The 21,732-nt window shown below is 47.2% G+C and overlaps 1 protein-coding gene across 4 annotated transcripts in view; it reads left to right on the forward strand.

Annotated features, from left to right (window-relative positions):
- Nucleotides 1-21,732, forward strand: part of EXT2 (exostosin glycosyltransferase 2) — an 86,947-nt gene that overhangs the window by 46,481 nt on the left and 18,734 nt on the right. For all 4 annotated transcript variants that reach the window (XR_005744161.1, XM_040328050.1, XM_040328053.1 and 1 more), the window contains exons 9-10: nt 5,808-5,997; nt 16,460-16,626. Coding sequence is in view for 3 of the 4 variants with exons in the window: in XM_040328050.1 (XP_040183984.1) it covers nt 5,808-5,997; nt 16,460-16,626 (357 nt within the window). In the remaining variant the exon portion in view is untranslated. The remainder of the gene's footprint in view (nt 1-5,807; nt 5,998-16,459; nt 16,627-21,732) is intronic.

The following is a 21,732-nucleotide window of genomic DNA, read 5'->3' on the forward strand; positions in this document are numbered from 1 at the left end:
GAACTCCACTTTAAATTCCCTTTTCTTCCCCATTCTGATCCTCGGTTTGAACTTCGAAGTCGTCTTCACCACGTCTAGAGGCCTAAATGCATTGAGTCGCTGCCATGTGATTGGCTGATTTAGCAATTTGTGTTACCAAGCAGTTGAACAGGTGTACCTAATAAAGTGGCCGGTGAAGTGTATATCTTGTACTTTTATTGTGGTGTATATTTCATGGCGTTATAGCCTTTGAACAGCTTTGTGACTGGTACAGTTATACCCATCTGCACTTTTTTTTTATTTTTTAACTAAAATCTTGACTGATGGCGTGGAGTTGCCCCTAGAAAAGTGTTTTGGCATAGTTCACGTGTTGTTAGCGGCTGGCCCGGGTCACATCATGAAGCTAGGTGCTCAGAAGTCGGGCTTGTTTATACCGCGGTCCTCAGCGGGGTAATTGGTAGCGGCGGGGACTCCTGACTGCTTCCATATGAACAGCGATGCTTGTGAATATGTATCAGAAGGAGCGGACAATAGAGGCCTTGTGTACAGGGAATGGAGGGAAGATGTACACCTATTGGCTGCACAAATCTGTCCTCCTTATTTTGCACTGTGTCTGAGTTACAGCGACCCTAAAGACAGAAACTGGATATAGGTGCGCCTTTGGTCACGCTGCCTGGTGTCACCAAAACCTTAAAGTGAGCCAGTTGCAATCTATGGACGTTCCAGGATTTATGCGTTCTTAAGCGGTAAATGAGCTTTAGAAAAATGTGCTTGTGACATCTGTAACTGAAAGCACTGTGGAGTAATTCATCCTCAAAGTTTAAGAAGAAGCCTTGAAATTGTTTAAGTCCATCTCTCGGCAGCTCAGCACCTTCTTTCTTGGCAGTAATTTAGCAGCTCTGCAGGGCATAGCCACACCAGTGCCCATTAATGCAGCCTCACATGTGCCCATTAATACAGCTTGATCAGTGCCCATCAGCGCAGCCACACCAGTCCATTAATGCAGCCTGATCAGTGCCTAGTAAGTCATCCACGCCAGTGCCCAGTAAGGCAGCCACGCCAGTGCCCAGTAAGGCAGCCACGCCAGTGCCCATTAGGGCAGCCACAGCAGTGCCCATTAACCGCTTGCCTACTGTGCACATACACCCCCTTCCTGCCCAGACGAGATTTTAGCTTCCCGCACTGCGTCGCTTTAACTGACAATTGCGTGGTCGTGCGACGTGGCTACCAAACAAAATTGACGTCCTTTTTTCCCCACAAATAGAGCTTTCTTTTGGTGATATTTGATCGCCTCTGCGGTTTTTATTTTTTGGGCTATAAACAAAAAAAGAGCAACAATTTTGAAAAAAAAACACAATATTTTTTACTTTTTGCTATAATAAATATCCCATTTTTTGAAAAAAAAATCTTTTTTTTTTCTCAGTTTAGGCCGATACGTATTATTCTACCTATTTTTGGTAAAAAAAATTTTTTTGCAATAACCTGGTTTGCGCAAAAGTTATATTGCCTACAAAATAGGGGACATAATGATATATTTTTTTTTTTTTTTTTTTTACTAGGAATGGCGGCGATCTGCGTTTTTTTTCGGGACTGCGACATTATAGCGGACACTTTTGACACATTTTTGGGACCATTCACATTTATACAGCGAACAGTGCTATAAATATGCATTGATTACTGTATAAATGTGACTGGCAGGGAAGGGGTTAACCACTAGGGGGCGGTGAAGGGGTTAAATGTGTATCCTGGGTGTGTTCTAACTGTGGGGGAAGGGGGGTGACTGGGGGGGGTGACCGATCTGTGTCCCTATGTACAAGGGACACAGATCGGTCTCCTCTCTCCCTGACAGGACGTGGAGCTCTGTGTTTACACACACAGATCCACGTCCCTGCTCAGTTACTGGGCAATCGCGGGCGCACTGTGTTCCCAGTGACGCGACGGGTGCGCGCGCTCTAGAGGCTTTAAATGACAGGACGTCATATGACGTCCTGTCAGAACAATAGAGCATTCCGCCCGTCGTCATTTGACGGCGGGCGGGTGTCAAGTGGTTAAGGCAGCCACGCCAGTGCCCATTAAGGCAGCCTGATCAATGCCCATTAATGCAGCCACACCAGTGCCTATTAAAGCAGCCTAATCAGTGCCCATCAATGTTGGTCCCCCCCCCAGCACCTGGTCTGCACAGCTTCTTCTACATCCTGGGTGCAGTGTTTGTCCTGCAGGTGGTTCCTCTGCAGCTGTGCACTGCTGGTACATCTGGTCCTCTCCCTTCCTCCTAGGCACCACAGAGCCAACTAGGGCTGGTGGGGGGGGGGGGGGGTGGCGGCGGCGAGGTGAGACAGCAGCTGCACAGCGGGAGATTAGCTTATTGGTGGACAGGGTTTGGGAGTCTCCGCCCACTCTACCTCAGCTATCACTGAAACTGGCCTACTGAGGCATCGGCCCTCCGGGAAAGTCCCGGTAGTCCCGATGGCCTGTACATGCCTGTAAACATCTCTACTCTGCGATTCCCTGACTCTCCGTATTCGCTCCCCTAGGCTATAGCATTGTACAGAGTTTGCTTTTGTGGCTCGTTTTTAATTTATTCAATAATTTGCAAGTTATTTTTCTATTTTTTTTTTATTTTTAAGTCAACATACCTATGTGTTTGTTGATTTCTATCCAATGGTGACCATTACCCACGATCACCCCCCCCCCCCCCCCCCCCCACTTGTCTGCTTGATCCATGCTGGCGCTGTATTAGGAACAGACTGTGTATGCCCTTTGCTTGCCAACCCCTCTGGGTTCCATGTCATTGGCAGCATCCAGGGACGAAGGCTTTACCGTTTTGGTCTGCCTAATTAAAATTCAAATCTTGTAAACTCTGTAAAAAATCAATCTTAGAGAAGTAAAAAAAAAGAAAAAAATCTTTAATGGGTTCCTTGGCTATTTTTTCCTTTCCGAAAAGCACAACTGTCGTTTTGTTTGAGTCATTTAATCTGTCTGTACCGTGGGCGCTTTTTATTTACTTTGTGCTCCCGCATGCCCACTTTGTGTCAGCGTCCCGTCTTTGCTACACTGCGTCGCGTTTCCTTTCCCAGGGAATTCTGTCCGGCTCCGGAGACGCGGGACGAAGGAGGGCGCGATTTCCACTGGACGCGGAAAGTGTGGGTGCCCCCCCATTGGCTGCAACGAGCTGTGCTTTTGTTTATTCGGCTTCCAGAACTTCGCTCTGCCGTGTACATTGGCGCAGTATTGTCATTGTCACATACAGGGATCTCCTTACAAATGGTCAAAATTGTACTTTTTTTTTTTTTTTAAGTATCTTTCTATATCAACTTTTATATTATAGCAAAAGTAAAAAATATTGCATTTTTTTCAAAATTGTCGCTCTATTTTTGTTTATAGCGCAAAAAATAAAAACCGCAGAGGTGATCAAATACCACCAAAAGAAAGCTCTATATGTGGGGAAAAAAGGACGCCAATTTTGTTTGGGAGCCACGTCGCACGACCGCGCAATTGTCTGTTGAAAGCGACGCAGTGCCAAATCGCAAAACTTGGCCTGGGCATTTAGCAACAAAATGGTCCGGGGCTTAAGTGGTTAAAGGGGTTGTAAAGGTACAACCCCCCCCCCTAAATAGCTTCCTTTACCTTAGTGCCGTCCTCCTTCACTTACCTCATCCTTCCATTTTGCTTTTAAATGTCCTTATTTCTTCTGAGAAATCCTCACTTCCTGTTCTTCTGTCTGTAACTCCACACAGTAATGAGAGGCTTTCTCCCTGGTGTGGAGTGTCGTGCTCGCCCCCTCCCTAGGACTACAGGAGAGTCAGGACGCCCACTAACACACAGCTTCTTTCTCTATCTGCAATGTAGAGAGCATCCTGACTCTCCTGTAGTCCAAGAGAGGGGGCGAGCACGACACTCCACACCAGGGAGAAAGCCTCGCATTACTGTGTGGAGTTACAGACAGAAGAACAGGAAGTGAGGTTTTCTCAGAAGAAATAAGGACATTAACATCTTAAGACCCGGACCAAAATGCAGCTAAAGAACCCGGCCAGGTTTTGCGATTTGGCACTGCGTCGCTTTAACAGACAATTGCGCCGTCCTGCGACGTGGCTCCCAAACAAAATTGGCATTCTTTTTTTCCCACAGATAGAGCTTTCTTTTGGTGGTATTTGATCACCTCTGCGGTTTTTGTTTTTTTTTGATATAAACAAAAATAGAGCGACAATTTTGAAAAAAAAATCTATATTTTTTACTTTTTGCTATAATAAATATCCCCCAAAAATATATAAAAAAAAACTTTTTTTTCCTCAGTTTAGGCCGATACGTATTCTACCTATTTCTGGTAAAAAAAAAAACGCAATAAGCGTTTATCGGTTGGTTTGCGCAAAATTTATAGCGTTTACAAAATAGGGGATAGTTTTATTGCATTTTCATAATTTTTTTTTTTTTACTACTAATGGCGGCGATTAGCGATTTTTTTTTTTCGTGACTGCGACATTATGGCGGACACTTCGGACAATTTTGACACATTTTTGGGACCACTGTCATTTTCACAGCAAAAAATGCATTTTTAAATTGCATTGTTTATTGTGAAAATGACAGTTGCAGTTTGGGAGTTAACCACAGGGGGCGCTGTAGGAGTTAGTGTTCACCTAGTGTGTGTTTACAACTGTAGGGGGGTGTGGCTGTAAGACTGACGTCATCGATCGAGTCTCCCTATAAAAGGGATCACTCGACCGATGCAGTGAAGCACGGGGAAGCCATGTTTACATACGGCTCTCCCCGTTCTTCAGCTCCGGGGAGCGATTGCGACGGAGCGGCTATAAACGAATAGCCGCGCCGTCGTCACGGATCACTCCCCGCGGGTATCCGACCGCCGCATGTAGCGGGGGTCCCGATTGTACCCCGACCCGCGGAAAGGCAGGGACGTACATGTACACCCATATGCCTGTACGTGCCATTCTGTGGACGTACATATACATGCGGCGGTCGGCAAGTGGTTAAGGTGAAAAAACATGAACCATTACAACCCCTTTAACAAGACGGGAAGATGATGTGTCCCTCGGTGACCATCAGAGATGGGGATTTTATGGTGAGTGCAAAGAAAATCTCTTCTGCTCATTGCGGGACAAAGCATTGTTTATTTCATACAATGGAATACCCAAAAGTGGCTTAGTGGTTAGCACTTCTGCCTTGCAGGACTAGGGTCACTGGTTTGATTCCTGACCAGGACGCTACCTACCCAAGCTCATATCTACTCATAGGTTGACAACTATTTGTCTCCATGTTGAGTTGTCACATACCAGCTGTGAAATCAGGCTTTAAGTGGGAGTACCTAGTACTCACAGAAGGGAGGTGAGGACTTGAGGTGGGCATCAACAGTGCGTTGGTGTTATTATTATACAGGATTTATATAGCGCTTTACAATATAAAAGGGAGACAATACAATTATAATAGAATAAAATACAAGAGGATTAAGAGGGCCCTGCTCAGAAGAGCTTACAATCTAATAGGGTGGGGCAGGTGGTACAAAAGGTTGTAACTGTGGGGAATGAGCTGATGGAAGTGGTAAAAGATTGGTTGGAGACGTGATAGGCTTTCCTGAAGAGATGAGTTTTCAGGGATCGCCTGAAGGTAGCAAGAGTTAGGGGATAGCTGGACAGGTTGAGGTAGCGAGTTCCAGAGGATGGGAGAGGCCCTGGAGAAATCCTGGTGTTCATTAATAGTCTATAGAAAAAGGTAAAGCATGGTTCATGTTCTCTGGGTCCTCCATAATTGGTTTTGTGTTTGTATTGTGTTTTCTGCCATCTCTAGCAATTGTTATTTTTTATTTATATCTCTTGTAGAAGTGGAGCAGCGTGAACAACCCTCTCTTCCTGCCGCTGATCCCACCCCAGTCCCAAGGCTTTACGGCCGTGGTCCTGACGTACGACCGCATCGAGAGCCTCTTCCGGGTCATTACCGAGGTGTCCAAAGTCCCCAGTCTTTCCAAACTACTGGTCGTGTGGAATAATCAGAATAAGGACCCACCTGAAGGTAAGTTCTTCCAGAGCAAGACTTATTCAAAGTGAACTTGTGCTTTGGTCATGCGGGAAACCCGTCAGCTGCTTATGCGTGCCTTCCCATCTCTCCTCACCCGGTTTTGTTCGGCCACCAAAAGCTTAGAGAGTAAGCCCTGTGTAAGCTCCAAGTCGCCAAGGACATTTCCCCCGTCCTCTTGTAATGCCTGAGCAGCCATACCCCAAGAGGAGTAAGTCGCATGCTCCTTTTATATAGAGTAAGTCACTTCACTTTCTTAAAGCGGAGGTTCACCCCCAAAAAATTTTTAACATTACATTCAGCCGAGTTGTTCGAATGACATTAGGCTGTTTTTTTTAATGTCCTTGCCGTACTTATCGTTCTATATATATATATGTTCACCGCGGCTTCCGGGTATAATCTGCGGGACTGGGCGTTCCTAATTGATTGACATGCTTCCGACCGGCGCATACAGCGCGTCACGAGTTGCCGAAAGAAGCCGGACTGCGAGTCGGCTCTTTACGGCGCCTGCGCACCAACGTTCGGCTTCTTTCGGCAACTCGTGACGCACTGTGTGTGCCGGTCGGAAGCATGTCAATCAATTGGGAACGCCCAGTGCCGCATATTATACCCGGAAGCCGCAGTGAACATATATCTATAAAACGGTTTGTACCGCTTTGGCTTGAATCCTGCTTGTTTTGTGAGACACCACTCGCAAACCGAGTTAGGAGTTTTTTAAATACAGTGGGGTAGATTCAGATAGAGATACAACGGCGTATATCCTGATACGCCGTTGTATCTCTGAGTTGCGACGGTCAAGTCTATGCGGCTGATTCATAGAATCAGGTTCCGCATAGATCTCCCTAAGATCCGACAGGTGTAAGTGACTTACACCGTCGGATCTTAGGCTGCAATCTCCCGCTGGCCGCTAGGTGGCGCTTCCGTTATGCAAATTAGGAGATCGAACATGCAAATGAGGAGATCCGCCGATTCAGAAACGAACGCCCGCCCGTCGCTTTTTTTTTATATCGTTTGCGTTCGGCTTTTTCCGGCGGATAGTTACCCCTGCTATATGCGGCGTATCCTATGTTTAGTATGGCCGTCGTTCCCGCGCCGAGTTTTGATTTTTTTACGCCGTTTGCGAATACGGATGGACGTAATTTAAGTACACGTCAAAACCAATGACGTCCTAGCGACGTCATTTGGAGCAATGCACGCTGGGAAATTTAGCCGGCGGCGCATACGCAGTACGATTTGACGCGGGGACGGGCCTGATTTAAATAGTAAACTCCCCCTAGCCGTGGAATTTGAATTCCGCCGGGGGATTTACGATCCGCCGGCGCAACTTTAGAGGCAAGTGCTTTCTGAATACAGCACTTGCCTCAAAAAACTTGCGCTGGCGGATCGTAAATAAGATAGATTACGCGGATCTAAAGATCCGCTGATCTATCTGAATCTACCCCAGTACTCGTATTGCGAAACGCTCGTTGACCGCGTTACACGCAATCCGAGGTTCCACTGTATGTGCATTCTATTTGCACATTAAACTAATGTTAGTCCACCCCAAGGTACCTGCACCTAGCTGTACCCATGAACAAATCTTACTGGAGTTCAAGCAGAGGCGTCCCTAGGGGGGGGCCAGAGGGGGCCCTGACCCCCCCAACATCCTGCTGTGCCCCACCATGTGCCCCCCCCCAAAAAAAAAAAAAAATTTTTTTTTTTTTTGCAATTTTTGTATTTTGCTCCCCGAGAGGGAGAGCATCCCCAGTCAGCTCTGCAGGGGATTCCTCCCCCTCCCTGTGCTCGCCGACACTGCATAATGCGAGCGCTCACACAACCAGATATTCTAGCCTGGGCCGTGTTTAAGTGTGTGCACTGCATATATTTAATATATTTATAAATGATATTGGGTCTGAGATCAAAAGTAAAATTTCTGTCTTTGCAGATGACACCAAGCTATGCAGTGGAATAACATCCTTACAGGATGTCTCCAATTTACAAGCCAACCTCAATGCTCTGTCTAATTGGGCGACTAAGTGGCAGATGATTGGTTTAATGTTTAATGGTTTAATGTTGATAAATGTAAAGTTATGCACTTGGGGGCTAAGAATATGCATGCATCATACATGCTAGGGGGAGTACAACTGGGGGGATCTGTAGTGGAGAAGGATCTGGGGGTCTTGGTAGATCATAAGCTCAATAATAACATGCAATGCCAAGCTGCGATTTCCAAAGCGAGCAAAGTCCTTTCTTGTATTAGGAGAGGTGTGGACTCCAGAGACAGAGATATAATTTTGCCCCTGTACAAATCATTAGTAAGACCTCATCTGGAATATGCAGTTCAGTTTTGGGCCCCAGTTCTCAAAAAGGACATCGGAGAACTGGAGAAAGTGCAGAGAAGGGCAACCAAACTGATAAGAGGAATGGAGGAGCTCAGCTATGAGGAAAGATTAGAGGAACTAAATTTATTCACTCTTGAGAAGAGGAGAATAAGGGGGGATATGATCAACATGTACAAATATATAAGAGGTCCATACAGTGAACTTGGTGTTGAGTTATTCACTTTACGGTCAATACTGAGGACAAGGGGGCAGTCTTTACGTCTAGAGGAAAAGAGATTTCACCTCCAAATACGGAAAGGTTTCTTCACAGTAAGAGCTGTGAAAATGTGGAACAGACTCCCTCCAGACGTGGTTCTGGCCAGCTCAGTAGACTGCTTTAAGAAAGGCCTGGATTCTTTCCTGAATGTACAGAATATAACTGAGTACTAACATTTATAGGTATTGTTGATCCAGGGTAAATCCGATTGCCTCTCGGGGATCAGGAAGGATTTTTTTTCCCTGCTGTAGCAAATTGGATCATGCTCTGCTGGGGTTTTTTGCCTTCCTCTGGATCAACTGTGGGTATGGAGTTGGGTGTATGGGATAGTACTGTGTTTTTTATTTTGTTTGTTTATTTTGTTTTTTTATTTTTGTGGTTGAACTGGATGGACTTGTGTCTTTTTGCAACCTGACTAACTATATATAACTATGTAACTGTAATCACTGAACTACATTATCTCCATCCCTTCTCCCCCCCCCCATTTGTCTCCCTCCCCCTCTCCTGTTCTTTCTAAAACATTCACAATTTACTTTCACTTTCAGTTATACGATGCAAATTCGTATAATATACGATGCAAATTCCTTTCCTGCATCCACAGATTGCAGGAAAGAAACTTGCATGATTCCCCCATCAACAGACAGTGGTGACAGGGGAATATCCCTCCTGCCCAGCAATTATATTCTCCCGACAAACAGTGATTATCACTAGTGACTATACAGCAACCACTATTGATAATTATAAGAGAATCTGCTCATTAATGGTTCAAATCTCAGCCAGTTTCTGCTGAACCAGCTGAGATTTAAACTGTCTATGGCTGGTCTTAGCTCTTAGGCAGCCCATACATTGATTAGCACTGTGGAGTGTCGGCTTCCTGGCGGGATCGGGCATGTGGGATTTCAAACACACCCAAGCCCATCTCTATTGGTTGTAGACTGTTGAGCTCCCTGCAGGTTGCTTAGCAGCAGTGGACCCTTCTCTGACATGCTGATCGGGATGCAATCCAGGTGATGCTCCTAGTCAATTCCTAGTGTTAAATATATATCAGTGATTTTATTGATCAAAGCCCACACTTTACAGGCATAGAGCCCACATGGCTGCTGATCATACGGTTGATTATATTCATGTGGTTGTACTCTTGATGCTAATAAATACTGTGTTTATTACATCTGTCTGGGAGCATCACAGCATCATATATTTTCTTGGTGTGCTGGTGACATATATCTCTTGTTTTCTGCCACCCTGGGGGGGGCCCAGGATAGTAGGAAGGGAGCTCACTGCAGAACATGTGAAAGGGCCCATAGTGGGATCGTAGTAAAGGGCCCCAGGATATATATATATATATATATATATATATATATATATATATAATTGCATTTTATAGTTGGCCCCCCTACTTTTGTCCCTGTCCCCCCATGTGCCCCCCCTAAATATGAAAGCTGGAGACGCCACTGAGTTCAAGACCTGTAAGTTGGCAGGCCTCAGTCCTGTAATGTAAGCACTTTGTTATTGGGTGTCGCCACACATGCTGAAAGTTGAAATAAGCCTTTTTAAATGGAAGTGTCTCTGCTTTGCTTGATAACGGTCAACAAATTAGTGTTGCCAGTTTGCTACATAGTCTAAAGCAGTTGAGGTAGTGATTGCAGAACCTCCTATTGTCACCCTCCTATTGCTATGGCACAATAGTAGCGGGGGGGGGGGGATCAAAAGAGTATGTGCAAGTCCTCCACCAGGTAAAACTATTCCTGTATTTGCTTCCCATGTGTGCCGAAATTGCCCTTTACAAGGCAGTCACAGGTTTCGCTCCGGCTCCTATCGCTCTCTTATGGCCCTCATCATTTAAAGGCTGCTGTCATTTAATGACCATTAAACGCAGGATGTTTCTGAGAAGTTAAGCCTGAGGAATGAGTTTGAAGTCGGTATTACTCTTGACAGTGGCAGATAAGACCCCCCCCCCATGACTCTTCTGAGATCACCTTTTTATGACCGCCTCCCCCCCATCCCTGTAATTGCACTGGGAAAATAGATGACTTTAATAGTATTCCACCTTCCAGCCTATGACAACAAGAATTTCCCGACCTCCCTTCTACATCTGAGGGAGCCATGTGTGAGCGGACGGGGCAATAAAATATTTTTTAGCACTTTTTTAGAACTAATGGAGGGATGTACACAAGTAGGAGCAACGATTTAATCACCTTTGTATTAAAAAATAAAAATAAATGAATACTTATACAGTATATTAGTTACAGATGAACGCCGTCCCTCTCTTCAGGCTTACACAGTTGTACAGTGTCCAGATATTGATCTTTGCGTAACTCCTCCCCAAAAGCCCGCCTACTGCTTGCGTCAGTGCAGAAAAAGTGTCAGTCACCGCACACGCCCTTTAAAATGAAAGCTGCAGATTAGAAAACGATTAAATAATTTTTGAAGTGACGTTACTAGGGTTGTCTTGATACCGATACCGAGCATTTGCGCGAGTACTTGTACTCGCGCAAATGCTCCCGATGCTCCCCCCGATACTTCCCCCCCCCCCCCCCGAAAGTGGGTGGAGAGGGGGCGGAGAGCAGGTGTAGAGGGGACGGAGAGCGGGCTGAGCAGAGCAGTCCTCGGGTATGGAGGAGAGGAGAGCTGCTGCCGCCTAGTCCCCAAAGTGAAAGCCAAGCCCCCCGCCTCTGCCGTCTAGTTGATCAGCGCTGGGGGAACATAACCGCTTTCATTTGAATAGCTGTGTGTTCCCCGTCGCGCCTCGGCGTGTTTAGCCCCTCCCCCTTGCTCGGGCACCTTGATAGACAGATCACCCGTCCCAAGATTGGACGGGTGGTCTGTCTATCAAAGTGCCCGAGCAAGGGGGAGTGTCTATACATGACGAGGCGCGACGGGGAACACACAGCTATTCAAATGAAAGCTGTTATGTTCCCCGAACGCTAATCAACTAGACGGCAGCAGCGGGGGGGCTTGGCTTTCTCTTTAGGGACAAAAGGCTACATTTAGGGACATGGCTGCATTTAGGGACAAGGCTGCATTTAGGGACATGGCTGCATTTAGGGACAAGGCTGCATTTAGGGACATGGCTGCATTTAGGGACAAGGCTGCATTTGGGGACACAAGGCTGCATTTAAAAAAAAAGGATCGGTAATCGGTATCGGCGAGTACATGAAAAAAAGGAGGGGTACTTTTACTCGTTCCTAAAAAAGTGGTATCGGGACAACCCTAGACGTTACCATGTTAAACGTGAATGCATGGACACTGATGAGGCTGCACTGATGGGCACTGATGAGGCTGCACTGATGGGCACTGATGAGGCTGTACTGATGGGCACTGATGAGGCTGTACTGATGGGCACTCATGAGGCTGTACTGATGGGCACTGATGAGGCTGCACTGATAACACAGAGACAGCGTGTCTGAAAGGACTGCCGATAACCCGGTAAGTCTATGATTGAACCTTTACCGCGATCTATGATCAGCTGTGTCCAATGGTCAAAGCTTCCACAGAGCTTTCCCGATGTGCACGCCCCATGGGGTCACGCAGGGGGTGGGGTTTTGGCACGACGTCCGTGGACGCCCTCCCGGAACTGGACAACTTTGCTGTAGCCATCTTTTGGCTATAGCACGGTTGGGAAGTGGTTAAATATATTCCTTGGTAGTCACAGAGGATATAAAATCCACTTTGTGCGCACCACATGCCTTTGCAAACATAGGTATTCTGTTGTAAAAGAAGCAGTGACATCATCACTGTGCTGTACATAGCCTGTGCAGACAGCAGAGTGTGGGAGGGACCCAGCAGGCCCCACCCACACCAGGCTGCCTGCAGAAAACTACAGGAGGGGGGCGGAGACCAGACCAGTCACCCTGCACAAGGGGAGAGAGAGAATAGCTGTGGGAGGCACTTATCGGGCTCCACCCACTACAGAGAACTACAGGAGGGGGCGGAGACTAGACCAGTCACCCTCCACAAGGAGAGAGAAGAGCTGTGGGAGGCACTTATCAGGCTCCACCCACTACAGAGAACTACAGGAGGGGGCGGAGACAAGACCAGTCACCCTGCACAAGGGGAGAGAGAGAATAGCTGTGGGAGGCACTTATCGGCCTCCACCCACTACAGAGAATTACAGGAGGGGGCAGAGACTAGACCAGTCACCCTCCACAAGGAGAGAGAAGAGCTGTGGGAGGCACTTATCGGGCTCCACCCACTACAGAGAATTACAGGAGGGGGCGGAGACAAGACCAGTCACCCTGCACAAGGGGAGAGAGAGAAAAGCTGTGGGAGGCACTTATCGGGCTCCACCCACTACAGAGAACTACAGGAGGGGGCGGAGACTAGACCAGTCACCCTCCACAAGGAGAGAGAAGAGCTGTGGGAGGCACTTATCAGGCTCCACCCACTACAGAGAACTACAGGAGGGGGGCGGAGACCAGACCAGTCACCCTGCACAAGGGGAGAGAGAGCAGAGCTGTGGGAGGCACTTATCAGGCTCCACTCACTACAGAGAACTACAGGAGGGGGAGCGGAGACGAGACCAGTCACACTGCACAAGGAGAGAGAGAGAGAGAGAAGAGCTGTGGGAGGGGCCCATAAGGCTCCACCCACTACAGGCTGCCTGAAGAGAAATACAGGAGGGGGCGGAGACCAGACCAGTCACCCTGCGCAAGGAAAGGGAGCAGCAGTGAGCGGTCTTTATTACAGAGGGAAAGTCTCACCCTGGATTACTACTTTAAAGCCCCTTCATATGCAGGTTTTTGGGCATCTGAACACATCAACATGCATGTTGATTCTGACAAAATTTCGATGCGTCCATCAGTGACGCACAACCTTCACAACCGTGCGATACCAACAGCTGCAGCTGCGTCGCAGCACTAAGCGAGCATTGTCTGGGCTGTTCCAGCGCTCACCCCCCCCCATTACCATAACAGCCAAACACATGGGCGGTGAGGCCGTGTAAAGTGATCTTCCTGCTCAGCAGGCTGGGAATGTTTGCGAAGGGCAGGATAATTATATCGAAATAATAAGTTATCATGGAGGGGAACATCAGAGCGCGCACACTACTGCGGGGTCCGCTGCCTCCTTACAGTAGTCGACAAGGGTGATAATTAACAAGGCCGCATTTGGCCGCGGCTTGGATATGTCTGCTGAGACGTCAAAGTCTACCCCCCCAGCGCCCCCCCCCCCCCCCCGCCCTCTAACATTTCGTTTTAATTTCATTTAAATAAATACTGCGGTCAGGCACTTGAAAACTGCAGGGAATATACACACGGGCTACGGCGGAGTGATGTTTTAAGAGTATTTATCTTAATTTTCTCTCTTTGGTGTCTCTGTCTAGTACAGTCATTTATTTTACTTATTTCTTTTCCTAAGGTCAAATTAAACGAAGGAAAGGGAATTCTTCCACGTTTAATGTCTCCAAGCCGGGGATTTGTGAGCACCGAGCTGCCTTTCATCCAGAGAGGCCAAGCTCTTAAAGAGGACCAGTCACGATTAGGCTTAACCGCTTGCCGACTGCCTTCGCGTAGATATAAGTCGGCAGAATGGCACGGGCAGGCAAAGCAGTGTATGTGTGTGTGTGTGTGTGTGTGTGTATGTATGTGTATGTATATATATATATATATATATATATATATATATATATATACGTTGCTTTAAACCTGCCCCCTAGCGGGCACACACGCCCGTCTCGCGTAGATATAAGTCGGCAGAATGGCACGGGCAGGCAAAGCAGTGTGTGTGTACCGTATTTATCGGCGTATACCGTGCACTTTTTTGCCCTGAAAATCAGGGCAAAATCGTGGGTGCGCGATATACGCCAATACCCGCTTTCCCGTGCCGAGTTTGAATACTGCGCCGGCATATACCGAGCGCAGTACACTCGTGTATAGTCGGGCAGTCTCGGCTCCTCCCGCGCTCACGTCCTGGATGTACAGGACGTGAGCGTGACAGTAGCCGAGCCTGCCCGAGTGTACAGCGCCCGGTATATGCCGGCGCAGTATTCAAACTCGGCGCGGGAAACAAGCGAGGAGGACGCCGCAGAAGGACGCCGGACCCGACGAAGAGGACACCCGAAGCCGCAGACGGACGCCGGACCCGACGAGGCCGCCGATGGACGCCGCGCTAGACACCAAAACTGTAAGTACTAAAATCTTTTTTTACAGGAATGTCGGGTCCACTTTAGGGGTGCTCGCTATACGCCGGAGCGTGCAATACCCCGATAAATACGGTATATATATTTCGTTGCTTTAGACCTGCGCCCTAGCGGGCACACGCGCCCGTCTCGGTCTCCGTGACCGTGCCCGTGGGATCGGCTCACAGAACGGCAGAACTGGGGGATGCCTTTGTAAACAAGGCATCTCCCTGTTCTGCCTTGTGACATGTCACTGGTCGTCTGCTTCCTCTCATCGGAAGCAGCGATCAGTGACGTGTCACAGTAAGCCACACCCCCTTACAGTTAGAATCACTCCCTAGGACACACTTAACCCCCTTCTCGCCCCCCCCCCCTAGTGGTTAACCCCTTCACTGCCAGTCACATTTACACAGTAATCAGTGCATTTTTATAGCACTGATTGCTGTATAAATGTGAATGGTCCCAAAAGAGTGTCAAAAGTGTCCACCATAATGTCGCAGTCGCGAAAAAAATCACAGATCGACTAGTAGAAAAAAAAAAAAAGCAGCGTGTGTGTGTGTATATGTGTGTGTGTATATATATATATATATATATATACGTTGCTTTAAACCTGCCCCCTAGCGGGCACACGCTCCCGCCTCGGTCTCCGTGACCGTGTCCGAAGGCGTCCTGCGATCGGCTCACAGAACGGCAGAACAGGGGGATGCCTTTGTAAACGAGGCATCTCCCTGTTCTGCCTGGTGACATGTCACTGATCGTCTGCTTCCTCTCATCGGAAGCAGCGATCAGTGACGTGTCACAGTAAGCCACACCCCCTTACAGTTAGAATCACTCCCTAGGATACACTTAACCCCTTCTCGCCCCCCCCCCCCCCTAGTGGTTAACCCCTTCGCTGCCAGTCACATTTACACAGTAATCAGTGCATTTTTATAGCACTGATCGCTGTATAAATGTGAATGGTCCCAAAAGAGTGTCAAAAGTGTCCACCATAATGTCGCAGTCACGAAAAAAAATCACAGATCGACGAGTAAAAAAAAAGAAAAAGAAAAATGCCATAAAACGACATCCTCTTTTGTAATCTCTATAACTTTTGCGCAAACCAATCAATTTTCACTTATTGTGATTTTTTTTTTTTTTTTTTCAAAAATATGTAGAAGAATACATATTTATACTGAGATTAAATTACAGATCTACTATTTACTAATTAGGTGACTTCTGAAGGCAATTGGATCCACTAGATTTTAGTTGGGGGGTATCGGAGTAAAGGGGGCTGAATACAAATGTACCCCCCCCCACTTTTCACATATTTATTTGTAAAAAAAAAAAAATTGCAAACTATTTATCATTTTCCTTTCCACTTCACAATTTATGTGACACTTTGTGTTGGTCTATCACATAAAATCCCAATAAAATACATTTACATTTTTGGTTGTAACACGAGAAAATGTGGAAAATCTCAAGGGGTATGAATACTTTTTCAAGGCACTGTACATAGTTACGTTGGGCCAACTTTGATCAATGTAACTATGTATATAGAGTACAATACCTGGCCAATGCCCCTGGAAGGTAGTCACTGCTGCTCCATTGATCTCCACTAGCTTCTGAGTCCCATGCCGAGCGGCTGCCCTGCTGCATTGGCCGCTTTGCACCGGCGCCATTCAGAGGTCGCTTTTTCTTTCTCAATGAATGCAAAGCACAACGCGCTAGTTTTTCTTTTATTTTTCCCCTGATTGTTCACCTCTATCGTGTTGACCTTTTATCTTCCAGAATCCCTCTGGCCCAAGATCCGGGTGCCCCTGAAGGTGGTCCGGACACAAGAGAACAAGTTGAGCAATCGCTTTTTTCCTTACGATGAGATTGAAACCGAAGCCGTCTTGGCCATCGATGATGACATCATCATGCTGACATCTGATGAGCTACAGTTTGGATATGAGGTATGTGGCCTTTATGTGACATCTATGTAGTAGCTTTATTTGTGTAAATATGATGGTGGAGGGGAGCTCCAGCAAACAACAGGTGATTGACAGCCTCAGCCATTCATGTTTTCCTATGAGCTGTGTAGAGGGGGGTTGTCTCTCTGACCACCAATGTAAGGAGGCTTCTCCATTGTGCACCGATGTAAGGGAACTTCTCGGCTGACCACCAAAGTAAGGAGGATGTCTCTGCTGACCAATGTAAAAGATACTTCTCCGATGACCACCAATGTAATGGGATACTTCTCCACCGGCCACCAATGTAAGGGGGACTTCTCCACCGGCCACCGATGTAAGGGGGACTTTTCCACCGGCCACCAATGTAAGGGAACTTCTCCACTGGCCACCAATGTAAGGGAACTTCTCCACTGGCCACCAATGTAAGGGAACTTCTCCACTGGCCACCAATGTAAGGGGGACTTCTCCATTGACCACCGATGTAAGGGAACTTCTCCACCGGCCACCAATGTAAGGGAACTTCTCCACTGGCCACCAATGTAAGGGAACTTCTCCACTGGCCACCAATGTAAGGGAACTTCTCCACTGGCCACCAATGTAAGGGGGACTTCTCCATTGACCACCGATGTAAGGGAACTTCTCCACCGGCCACCAATGTAAGGGAACTTCTCCACCGGCCACCAATGTAAGGGAACTTCTCCACTGGCCACCAATGTAAGGGAACTTCTCCACTGGCCACCAATGTAAGGGAACTTCTCCACTGGCCACCGATGTAAGGGAACTTCTCCACTGGCCACCGATGTAAGGGGGACTTCTTCATTGACCACCAATGTAAGGGAACTTCTCCATTGGCCACCAATGTAAGGGAACTTCTCCATTGGCCACCAATGTAAGGGAACTTCTCCACTGGCCACCAATGTAAGGGACATTCTTCCCACTGATCACCAATGTAAGGGAACTTCTCCACCGGCCACCAATGTAAGGGAACTTCTCCATTGACCACCATTGTAAGGGAACTTCTCCGCTCAGTGTAAGGGGCACATCTCCACTGACCACTAATCTGGGGGGGGGGGCTTCTTCCCTGACTGTCATTGTAAATGGGCACTTCTCTAATGACCATCAATTTAGGGGGTATTTTTTCATTGACCACTAATGTTAAAGAGCACTCCTCCACACTACACTCTGCACTGTCTGTTTCTTAATTATTATGAATTTCATTTCATTTTTTTATTTGCTGAAAACATTTTTTTTTGTCCATATGGAGGGTGTAAAATATGGTCCACGCTGGATATAAAATGCAGTAAATAATCAATTTTTCCCCTTTTTCTTTTAATTTAAAGTGGATGTAAACAATGTACAGTATAACATTTCCTATCATCTGTTCCCAGTCTTGCCACACAGAGTGAATCCAGCTCTGAGCAATCCTCTTTTATTGTTCAGTGAAATAAAACGGACTTACAGAGAAAAACCTTAGTCCGTTCCGCCCCCTTGCTGTGAGTGACAGGTGATTTGCATATCTCATGCACAGGCCTGGAGACAGGCATTATTTTTTAATTCCCACCCCCACTCCTTTTCTGAAGTCATGTGGTTACTTTTCTGGATTTTGACTGGATGTTAGTGATCATAGCAGAATTTAGTGTAAGGAATACACAGGAGAAAATGCATGTTGACAAGGGGAGTGTAGAGGTGGGCGGGGAGTCTACAGACATCACGACTCCACCCACCGAGCTCCAGACAACCGACCCACCCACAGAATCTGCAGTTTTTCAGGTCTCATAACAGACAGAGGGGAGACATCTGACAGGTAAGTATACATGCAGGAGACATCTATATCCTTATAGATCAGCACTATGGCAGCAGTTTAGAAAGGATGAGAGGGGTTTACATCCACTTTAACTGCTTGCCGACCAGCCGCCGACAGACGACAGGTCGGCTCTGCTGGGCGAGAGCACGTAGCTAAACGTCACCTCGCCCAGCAGCCAATAGGGGTGCGCGCGCTCGCCCGCGACTCCCGGGCGCGAACGTCGCAGGGCACACGTTATCGCTCGTTACAGAGCGAGGACCGGGAGCTGTGTGTGTAAACACACAGCTCCCGGTCCTGTCAGGGGGAGAAATAGTGATCTTATTTTCAAACAATGTATGAACAGCGATCAATCATTTCCCCTAGTGAGGCCACCCCCCCTACAGTTAGAACACACCCAGGGAACATACTTAACCCCTTCCCCGCCTAGTGTTAACCCCTTCCCTGCCAGTGGCATTTTTATAGTAATCCAATGCATTTTTATAGCACTGATCACTATAAAAATGCCAATGGTCCCAAAAATGTGTCAAAAGTGTCCGCCATAATGTCGCAGTACCGAAAAAAAAAAACGCTGATCGCCGCCATTGGCAATATAAATAAAAATGCCATAAAACTACCCCCTATTTTGTAAACGCTATAACTTTTGCGCAAACCAATCAATAAACGCTTATTGCAATTTTTTTTTTTACGAAAAATATGTAGAAGAATACGTATCGGCCTAAACTGAGGAAAAAAATATTTTTTTTATATATTTTTGGGGAATATTTATTATAGAAAAAAGTAAAAAATATTCATTTTTTTCAAAATTGTTGCTCCTATTTTTGTTTATAGCGCAAAAACTAAAAACCACAGAGGTGATCAAATACCACCAAAAGAAAGCTCTATTTGTGGGGAAAAAAGGACGCCACTTTTGTTTGGGAGCCACGTCGCACGACCGCGCAATTGTCAGTTAAAGCGACGCAGTGCCGAATCGCAAAAAGTGCTCTGGTCTTTGACCAGCAATATGGTCCGGGGGGTTAAGTGGTTAATGATCAGGCTAATACTGTGTGATGGGTGTTAGAATATTTTTTAGCAGAGGATCCCTGAGACCTCAATATTATTTCATGAGTTTCTCAGTAGTGAAAAAAAAATCTAGAGAGGCTTCATTACGCCCTGCCAGGCACAGCGGTTGGCCAAGTTCTTGGGAGGTGTTGAAAACGTGCCAGCAGCCTCCTTTTAGCGCCCGTGTGAACCAAACCTATGAAATGCCATTGTGAAAATATGGCCGAGCAACCGGAGAAAAATGTCAAATAAATTTCAGAGACGCTTCATAATCCTAATTCTCCTGGAAATAGACAGTAGTTTGCCTTTTTAAAAAGCCGTCATTTATCATTTTATTTTTTTGGAAGGAGAGGAAAAGTAGTAAATATGTTTTTTATTTTGTCTGTGGGACAAGACCAGACGGTGCCCTCAAATGTTCTCCATCTGTGATCTCCGATCCAAAATATGCGTTGGCAGGTACGGAGGATTTTCTGAAAACATTCAGGCCTGAGGGTCTGGTTCTTCACAACGGTTCCGCCGCGTCTCCGGAGAGTTGGGCAATGGTGGCGGTCGGTGCCAGCTGCCAGACTACTGGGTTCTGTGGGAAATGCAGCCCATGCCCTCTTCCACATGGGGCTTCATGCTGAGACCTACCATTGCAAATTTATTGGCTCGGTTCCTCTCGGTGGCATCTGATGGGGGGGGGGGGATTACGTTATTCACAATTTATTTTTAAACGCTAGTATTATTTGTGGGTCCTGCGCTGATATGTCTTTGTCTCAAGGGCATGTTTGTTTGTTAACCACTTCCATACCGGGCACTTACGCAGCTTCCCGCCCAAGCCAATTTTCAGCTTTCAGCACTGTCGCACTTTGAATGGCAATTGCGCGGTCATGCTACACTGTACCCAAACAGAATCGGCGTCCTTTTTTCCCCACAAATAGAGCTTTCTTTTGGTGGTATTTGATCACCTCTGCAATTTTTTTTTTTGCGCAACATCTAAAAAAAGACTGAAAATTTTGAAAAAAATTACGTTTTTATTTTTTTCTGTTATTTTTTTTTGTAAATAAGTACGTTTTCTCTTTCAATTACGGGCACTGACATGGCGGCACTGATGAGATGGCACTGATGGACATCGATGAGGTAGTACTGACGGGCACAGATAAGGTGGCACTGATTGGCGGCGCTGGTATGCGGCACTGATGGGCACACATGGGCGGCACTGATGGGCACACATGGGCGGCACTGATGGGCACACATGGGCGGCACTGATGGGCACTCATGGGCGGCACTGGGCACTCATAGGCGGCACAGATGGGCACTCATGGGTGGCACTGATGGATACTTATGGGTGGCACAGATGGGCACTGATAGGTGGGCACTGGGCATGGATGGGCACTGTGGGGTGGCACTGATGGACACTGTGGGGCGGCACTGATGGACACTGTGGGGCGGCACTGATTTACCTATGTTGCCAGTCAGTGCCCATTTGTGGGCACTGATTTGCATCTTTTTTTTTATGCTTTTTTTTTTTTGTTTTTTTTCCAGACTTTTTTTCTTTTTGCCCTTCCCTGGTGGTCCAGGGTGGTGATCCGAGGGGGGGCTGCGCTGATAAACAATCGGCGCGAACCCCCTCTGTCAGGAGAGCCGCCGATCGGCTCTCCTCTACTCGCGTCTGTCAGACGCGATTGAGGAAGAGCCATCAACGGCTCTTCCTGTTTACATTGTGATCAGCCGTGGTTGGACACGGCTGATCACGTGGTAAAGAGTCTCCGTGAGAGACTCTTTACCGAGATCGGTGTTGTGGGGTGTCAGACTGCCGGCCGAGGTTCGGAGATTTCCGTCAGCAAGTTTGCGCCTGCGCAGTCCTTGAAGGAACTTTCCCGTTAGCCAGAACCATCTCGGCACATCAGATTGCGCCTGCGCTGGAACTTCCACGATAGCTGGAACCAGCTCGGCAGATCACCGGTTCATGTGGAGTAATCCAGACTTTCCAGGTCCTGTAGTGCACTACAGACTGAGAAAATACTTTCCCTAGATTGGTCAATGGAAATACAGACCCATCTGAAACATTCAGCTTCGATAAGCGAGGACCTGTTACTGGAGAAAGAGTGACAGAACCTTGTATACGCCAATGAGACCAGCAGGGATATAGCGCGCATATAAGGGAGGTGATGGCGGTGTGAAGGCTTTGTAACGGTGCCGCATACAGACATGTCACCCCCCCCACCCCGAATGTGCAGCTGGATACAATCAGGCCCGGGTCTCTTGTCACTTCATTCATAACC

The sequence above is a fragment of the Rana temporaria genome, chromosome 11 (assembly GCF_905171775.1).
Source record: "Rana temporaria chromosome 11, aRanTem1.1, whole genome shotgun sequence".
Taxonomy (NCBI): Eukaryota; Metazoa; Chordata; class Amphibia; order Anura; family Ranidae; genus Rana; species Rana temporaria.